Below are 8,814 nucleotides of genomic sequence, written 5' to 3' on the forward strand. Positions count from 1 at the left end.
TGATCTGTGCTTCAGTTTCTCACGTTTGATTTTTTTTTTTTATTGGAGGGACAAGATAGTTCCATGCTCATTAGTCAAAAGCTATCCAGTAGGGTGAAGGGGCCTAGGCCCAATTCAAGACTATAGGGATCCAGTTGCTGGGTTCTGGCAAGCTAATAAGGAAGTATCAGGCAAGATCGGGAGAGGGTCTAGGACCCAGGTGGAGGTGGGGACGACAGTGTAGGTAGGGTCTAATTGGCTAGACAAAGTAGGTGTCGGCCCTGGAGCAGGAAAATGTAGCTGGTATGGGTACAGGAGGATCAAGACACAGTAGATGGGGTCTGGCTTAGGGGCCTATTCTGGAGGTCTCAGGTGGGATGAGCAGTAGAAAGCCTAGATCCAAGGTGGGAATAGGTACAGCCTTGAGAGAATGTAGCTAGTCAGGGTGCAGGGGAACCCTAAGGTAAAGAAACTTTGCTCAATGAGTGTAGAAAATGGTGGAAAGATTATCTTTTCAAAAATTGAAATGCATAAGCTAGAGATATGGCTCAGCATTTAGGAGCTTGTATTGTTCTTATAGAGGACTTGGGTTTATTTACCAACACACAAATGGGCAGCTCGTAACTGCCTATAACTTCAGATTCAGGGGATCTGACAGCCTTTTCTGACCTCAACAGGTACCTGCATGCAAAAAATAAAAAATTAATTAATTAAAAAATCATGATGGAAATGCACATAACTTGTTGCATTTTAAAGAATTATATTTTACATTGTAAGTAGCATTGTAAATATATACATTTAAATTTTTATATTAACATGAAACATAACAATTTTATGACATTTTCCTACTACTTTGTTTTGGAGGAGCCCCTATAGTCACCTCCCCATGTCGCTGACCCCATTCTCCCCTTACTTTCATGCCCCTACCCTCCCTACCCCGTCCTTGACATCTGTTTGTCTCTTTCCTGGGCCTCTCTTTTCTTTGTTTTTTTTTTTTTTACAGCTGCTTGGGAGAAAAGAAATATAGGATGTCATTTCCAGCAAGGGGTAAAATAGACAGGAGGAGTATTGAATGAACATCATTTGATCAGAAGTTTTTTTTTTTTAATTGGGATTTTTTTTTCCCAACAGGAGAGTGTTTATACAACATATATATTGGGAAGTATATAAATAGGATTCTGCTATGTAATACCTTGTTCTCTGTTTTAGCTTATTTATTTTAGGCAAGGACATGAAGCTTATGTGCGGGCTGTAAGGAAATCAAAAATATATAGTGTTAATTTACAAAAACAGCCGTGGAATAAAATGGATCTCAGGGTAAGTTTGCCAAATTGATAAGAATGCTGTTGCTGGAGGTTTGGGATTAAGTTATTGTGCTCATAAGCTTTTTGTCAGTTTCATGAATCTTTTGGTGTTGGTTATGTATCCAAGATTAATTAATGTACAATAGTTTGTTAAATTGGTGATATAGTACATATTTCTTTAAATTTTTATGCTAGGGTATAGTTACTTGTACATAGAATCCCAGTTCTTAGGAGTCTGGAGCAGAATCTCTATGAGTTGAAGCCAACCTGGACTACATAGTGAATTGTAAGGCAACCTAGGCTATGTTTACAGAATCACACATGAGTTCCCTTTCACTGAGTGGACTTCAAGTCCAATTAGGTAGCTACCGATTACTCCCAAGATAAAAATGCCACTACTACATCACTAGATATAGTTTGTTGTTGTGGTTGTTGTTGTGATTATTAGGCTTTATAGCTGTGATTAGACCATTGATTGATTTTTCTCCCATAGCAGCTTGTAGCCTCTGATATGAGAGCTAGATTTCAGGGAGCAGGACTCCAGGTCAGTTCCAGCTCCATTGCTCCAAGTCCTATGTCCAAAGTATGTCCTGTCTTCAATAATAGGATCTTACCTTGTAGTTCTGGGAGGCACTCTCGGGCTGCGACAGTGGCCTCTGTTATTCTGGGAGTCTCCTAGACTACCTTGACCAACAACACAAAGGGAGATTTCTCCTGTCTGGCACTGTGTTTCTTGTTATATAGCCTTTAGCTATGCAGATGCATTCATGTACAGATATTGTATGTGTATTTTTTCAGTAGTCTGAAAGAACAAAACAAAATAAGAATAAATATTATGGATCTGGAGAGATGGCTCAATGGCTAAGAGCACTTGCTGCTCTTGCAGAAGACCTGGGTTCAGCTTCTAGCACCTGCTAGGTGCCTCACAACTTTCCACAACTCCAGTTCCAGGGGATCTGATACTTTCTTGTGATCTCTGCAGGCTCTAGGCATGCAAGTGTGCATATACATATATACATATGTGTGTGTGTGTATGCTTGTTGGCAAACACATAAAAATAAACAAAAAATTGTAGGTTGTGCATTATCTTATTTGCCCCATTTTTTTTTTGTAAGCGATAGACTTTTCTTGCCTATTCCATTACATGACTATACTGCAAGAGTTCCTTGGTGTGAATATTTTCCATATCACTTATTCTATGCATTCTAGAATAATCTATATGTACTGTAGATATTATCAAGTTTTGGTAGTTTTGAGATAGGTTAAATAACATAAACCACAAGAAACTTAGATATTGTGGTGCTCTGTGTGTTTATCTTTTGATACAATACTCACATTAGTATATGACACTGAGTAAAATAGGTATAGCTATTTGATGTTCAAAGACTTTATGTCAATTAATATGAATGTATTCTTTCATACGTAAATATGTACAGTCAAGCATATGCATGTATCCTTCCTATTTAGGTTTTATGTTTTTTTTGTAATTAGAGAAAAATAGAATAAAGGATATTTTTACCACATTTTTGTATGAAAAGGAATGGTTGCTATGTGATGATGTTTATTGGAAAAGATAAAAGAGGAAGTCTGTATGTTCAACTAGATATTTAGTTTAGATATTTACAGAAAAAAAACTTTAGATTTTAAGATGGTAAAATATCATATCAAGTTAGCTTTATCCGGTCATCTCATGGGAGATAGGCATGCTACCCACCCACCTATTCTGAAATAAATGAGGATTGAATTCTCATCAAGAACCACGGGAATGAATAATAGATACAATTTCTTATTTGTAATCCTAATGCTTTGGTACTAGGAAATTATGAGGGGCAGCATGTGTTTGGTTATAAGAGCATGGGCTTTGAAATAAGGCCTGAATTACAGGCCTAGCTCTACTGTATGCTAATATATAACTTTAAGGAAGTTACTTTATCAAGGAAGATTAGTTTTTTTCCACTTCTTAAATATGATAAAAAAATGTGTAAGATTGTAATGTAATATTGTATTCATTCAAAAATCTGTCCTCTCAAAAACATACATACATACATATATATATATGTATATATATATATAAACCTGAATGGCTACATAAATTTTTGCTGAGGATGATTTTTTTTAACAAACTGAAGTCTCACAATCCCCTGGGAAATTTACTTTTTAAGAATATATGGCTGATATATACCCCAGATCTACAGAATTAAGGATACTATTTAAAAACGTAAATTCTAGATGTTTACTTAGAGGATTCTGCTTCTTAAACCTTGTTTACAGCGCTGTCCTAATCTACAGCCTACTATTGGTGGGCTCTTAAAGTTATTTTTTATTTGTTACTATTTGTGTGTATATCTATGTGCATCTGTGTGCAGGGGGAGGTATGTATCAGCCATGGCACATGTGGAAGTCATGGACAACTTACAGGAGTTGATTCTCTTCTTCAGCCATGAGTTCTAGGGATAACCTCAGGCTGTCATGCTTCCACAGCCGGCACTTCTGCCCACAGAATCATTTCACTGGCCCTACTATTAAATATTAAGGGCCAGTAGACTGCCGTCACCTTAGTGTAGTACATACCATTTGGTGAGTGTTCAGATAATTCTTAAGTTGGTCAAGTAATAATGAAATATCAACTGAATGCTTTGCAGTTATTTTATCAAAACTAATTTATTGGTGTTTTCATGAATAGGAACAAGAATTTGTTAAGATTGTAGGAATCAAATATGAAGTTGGACCACCTACGCTATGCTGCTTGAAACTTGCATTTTTGGATCCCATTTCAGGCAAAATGACTGGAGAGTCTTTTTCCATTAAGTACGTAGCTAGATCTGATTCTGTGTGTTTGTGTATGAATTTTAATACCCATTGTATTATTACATTTAATAACCAGTGCTGATCTCAGTGAGAGAAGAAATTCTATAGCACTACTACAGGGTTTATTGTTAGAAAAATCGGAGTCCAACTATTGGTTTGTTACTCTACATAATATATTCATTGAATGGGTAGATGAGGATGGGTGAACTGATCATTTAATCAGTTTGTATAAAATACAAATGCCAAAATGCTGATATTTTCCTTAAAATTGTTGTAAGAAATCAAAGACAGACCTTTGCAATCTTCATAGTATGCTTGAAATATGGGGATTGCTTTTATTTTCATTAGTAATAATTGAAATAATAAATTGATCATTATTTTTGTGAAGTTGAATTTAATATTGATGGAGATAAAAAAATCAATTCATATTCTTAATTTTTTTATTAACATTATATAGCATTTATGAGGACAATAGGGTTTATAAAAATTTTCTTGATGAGCTGTACATCAAATATTTATCCTTGGAAATTCAGTAAGTAATAAATATTGTTATGGCAGTATTGCTACTAGTGTGCTTTATTTTCTCTGCAGATATCATGACATGCCAGATGTCATTGATTTCCTTGTGTTACATCAGTTTTACAACGAAGCCAAAGAAAGAAACTGGCAGATTGGTAAGTATAGAATTGTCACTTATAGCTACTAAGCTTGAAATACAGAAAGTAATAATGCTGATTTAATGAAAGGAAACTAGTTTAAAATTTAACTGGACAAAGTGGTCAAATCTATAGAACAAACCAATTCAGCATAGCTTTAATTTTATACACATTGTGTGGTAGATACAGTAGATCACACGTAGACCTTGTTTCACTTTGTATGGCTTGACTTGCCTACATTCAGTTGCAGTTTGAAGATATGAAATGGGAAATACCAAAAATAACAACTCATGAATTTTAGATTGCTCCTCATTGTGAATAATACAATGAAATCTTGCACTATCCCATTCTTTCTTACCTGGAACGTAAGTTTATACAGCAAATATGCTGAGCCTACCTGCCGGTCCCAGCTGTCTTTCTTCCCTGAATGTTCTCAGTATTATAGTGCTTAAGTTCAGTTCACTATTATGTAGTGGCCTAAGGTTACATGACAGTACCTACCTACCTACATTATTCATCTCACTTCATCTCAGTGTACCATCCCACAGAATCGCTAAAAGGAGTGTGAGTATAGTACAGCAAGGTATTTTGATAGAAACCATATCACAAACTTGTGTTAAGAGGATTCTGTTTTAAGTATATTTTATTATAATTGATTATTTTCTGTTTCTTACTGTGCCAGAGTTATATTTTATCATAGGTATATATGATAGTGCTAAATGAAAGCTACTTCTGTATTCAAGAAAACATAGGAAATTGAATGGGAACAGGGCACATATTCTCAAGAATGCTGCTTTATGTTTTAAATTTCATTGTAGGTGATAGATTCCGCAGTATAATCGATGATGCCTGGTGGTTTGGGACTGTAGAAAGTCAGCAGCCTTTTCAACCAGAGTATCCTGATAGTTCTTTCCAGTGTTACAGTGTTCAGTAAGTACAGCTTGTTTATGCCTATAATAAATAAGAAGGGCTCCATTAAATCAGCTCTTTGAATCTAAAATATTTTTTCCAAATATATCATTGTGATCTTCCCCTTGGACTAATACTAGATATATTCTTGATTAGAGCATGAGCAAAGAAGTAATAGTGGTGAGTGAGCTTTCTGCCTTCTTAACTTCGTATTGGTGGACTGTGTTTTCTCTATCAGTGGTATATTATGATCTTTAAGTGAAATTGTGTTTTCATGAATAGTGTGTTGCTCTTTTCCAAATTTAACTCTCAAGAGATCATGAAAATTATGCTACTATATGAGAGAAAATGCTTTAGAATTTGATTTGTATCTTCTTTTATTGATAGCTGGGACAATAATGAAAGAGAAAAGATGAGCCCCTGGGATATGGAGCCAATTCCAGAAGGAAGTAAATATACCTTTAAAATGAATTCTAATTCTTGTAACAGCAAAACGTCAAGTCTGGTGTTCGAAACTATTTTGATTTTTTATTTTTTTCATTTTGTACCTAGCTGCCTTTCCAGATGAAGTTGGTGCTGGTGTTCCTGTGTCCCAGGAAGAACTGACTGCTTTGCTATACAAACCCCAGGAAGGAGAGTGGGGGGCTCATTCCAGAGATGAGGAATGTGAACGAGTTATTCAGGGCATCAACCACCTTCTTTCCCTGGGTACGGTGAATGTGAAAAAAATGCTAGGAAAAGAGAAGGGAGCTCAGGAAACCAGAAAAAGAATTTCAGCTCTATATAAGGCAGTGCAGTTTATACATTACATTTAATTCAGAAGCCACAATGATTTTAGCTTAATATTAACACTGCATATGCTTGGCTAAAGTGGTAACTAATAAACTTTTTCATCTGTGGGGGGCAATAGTGAAGGCAGGCATTTCTTTCTTGAGTCATTTTGGCTCTCTAGCTATTTCCTAAGTCTGACTCTGGAGGGGTTCCTTGGTAAAGACAGTGGGTGAGTAATGTATTTTACCCACATAAATAGTTATATTCCCTAAAATATATCAACTGAGAAGTTTGGCATTTTTTCAGGAAAGACATAAAAATTTGAAATTTGACACATTGCTCTTTTAATTTTGTTTAATTTTATCTGATTTGAACTAATGTACCATGCATGATTCATAGATACTATATCTGAACAAAAAGTAACATTATATTTAAGTGCAACATCATTGTCTTAAGAATTTAGTATATTATCCTTCTTTCTTGTTTATATGTCAGTGTCCACTTACATGAAATGTTAGTCTTTTTAACAACTCATTTTTAAAATGTTGCTGATTTTGTAGATTTCGCCAGCCCTTTTGCTGTTCCAGTGGATCTCAGTGCCTACCCCCTGTATTGTACTGTAGTTGCTTATCCAACTGACCTCAATACCATCAGACGAAGACTTGAAAATCGCTTTTACAGGTTTGTTTTATAATTATAACAAAAGTCATAGTTTTGTGTTTCTTGTGCCTTTTTTAAGGCCTGTTTTTTGTAGTCTAACATAATTACCCAAAGACCTACTCCAAAGTTTCTTCTAAAACTTGCAGGCATTAATTTCATTTTGATCAATAGACTATCACTCTTACAGGATGAAAAATGGAGATGGAAAAAAGTAACAGGGGAAAATATAAGTAGGACAAGTTATGTGAAAAACAAAATCTGCAGGTAAATTTGTTTTACTAAACACAGATTAGGTAAGATGTGGATTCATCGTGATCAAGATGCTACAGTGATAATAAGGCATATTTCAGTCCTCCTTGAGGAAGTAGGCAATAGTTAATTAAATTTAATTGCTAAATATGTAAATAGAACAAGTCATTTGTTCTTTGTTCTAGCTTGGGGAAGTTATGAGAGGGCTTTGGGAATCAGTTTTTGGTTCTTCTCTCAGCCATGTTCACTTTACACTAACTGTGGTACTCTATGAGCTGAGTGGTCTGCTTCTGGTAGTTGAGAAGTGGGTATATTTTATAACAATATACCCAATTCATTTGATAATATGTAATAAATAAAAATATGTCATTTTCTACATCTCAGTTTTTCTTTTTCCTGTCTCTTTACCTAAACATTATTTGACTTTATCAAAGCACTTTTTGTTTTATGTGTATTTTTAAATTCTATTTATTGCATTGAGTATTTGTGCATGTGCGAGTGTGTGCACAGATGTGCCACTGCGCACATGTAGAGGTCTAAGGACAATTTTCAGGAGTTGTTTCTCTCTTCCTTCTACCATGAGATCCTGGCATCAAACTCTGGTTGTCAGTTTTGTGCAGCAAGTGTTTTACCCACTGAACCATCTTACCAGCCCATTTTTTTTTCAAATCACTTTTTACCTGTAATGTTCTGGGTTGGTTCTGTTACATTATAATGGTTCAGAATTTTTGCCAGTCCTTCTGATCCTTAAAACTTGTTATCCTATTTTTTTTAGCTCACATGAGTCACATAATATATATTGTGTCACATTCATGTATTAGAATATTTTTGACAAGATATGATTTAAGTGCCTGATGATCTCATAATGCATATTGCTAGAATATAATTCAAATATATCAGCCAAGGCTAACAGGATTTTCTTTTTATTTCATAGGAGAATATCAGCATTAATGTGGGAGGTACGCTACATTGAACATAATGCTAGGACTTTCAATGAGCCAGATAGTCCTATAGTTAAAGCAGCCAAAATTGTAACTGATGTCTTGCTTCGATTTATTGGGTAAGAAGTAATTTTTATCTTCCACAGAGACTAACTTCCAATTTTTAAAATAATGTTGAGATGTATTTTGCCTTTCTTATCTTATTTCTTAGGGATCAAAGCTGTACTGATATATTGGATACTTATAATAAAATTAAAGCAGAGGAACTAGACAGTACGGATGCAGAGGAGGTGAGAATCACAGAGCATGATGACGAATGTATTTCTTCTCTGGTATTTGAAGTACAGTGTTAATGTGAATATTGTAATTGGTTATGAAGAGTGAGAGGTTTTTGCAAGATGGCTGAACATCTGAACCTTTTATAGTAAACACTTGGACTTGTATTATGATGGAATATACCAAAAATTTAACAGTGCTGCGTACAAGATATCATCAGAGGCAGCTAGGCAGTCATCTTGTGTCATTCAGTCCATTTCT

General features: G+C 35.0%; 1 protein-coding gene across 1 annotated transcript in view; it reads left to right on the forward strand.

The window, feature by feature from the left end:
• Brwd3 (bromodomain and WD repeat domain containing 3) overlaps nt 1-8,814 on the forward strand; it is a 163,415-nt gene that overhangs the window by 133,379 nt on the left and 21,222 nt on the right. Inside the window, exons 25-33 of the mRNA XM_008822671.3 lie at nt 1,189-1,296; nt 3,967-4,091; nt 4,683-4,765; nt 5,566-5,677; nt 6,044-6,105; nt 6,209-6,364; nt 6,988-7,108; nt 8,271-8,396; nt 8,489-8,567. Coding sequence (XP_008820893.1) covers nt 1,189-1,296; nt 3,967-4,091; nt 4,683-4,765; nt 5,566-5,677; nt 6,044-6,105; nt 6,209-6,364; nt 6,988-7,108; nt 8,271-8,396; nt 8,489-8,567 — 972 coding nt within the window. The remainder of the gene's footprint in view (nt 1-1,188; nt 1,297-3,966; nt 4,092-4,682; nt 4,766-5,565; nt 5,678-6,043; nt 6,106-6,208; nt 6,365-6,987; nt 7,109-8,270; nt 8,397-8,488; nt 8,568-8,814) is intronic.

Source organism: Nannospalax galili, unplaced genomic scaffold (assembly GCF_000622305.1).
Source record: "Nannospalax galili isolate Female #2095 unplaced genomic scaffold, S.galili_v1.0 scaffold10, whole genome shotgun sequence".
Taxonomy (NCBI): Eukaryota; Metazoa; Chordata; class Mammalia; order Rodentia; family Spalacidae; genus Nannospalax; species Nannospalax galili.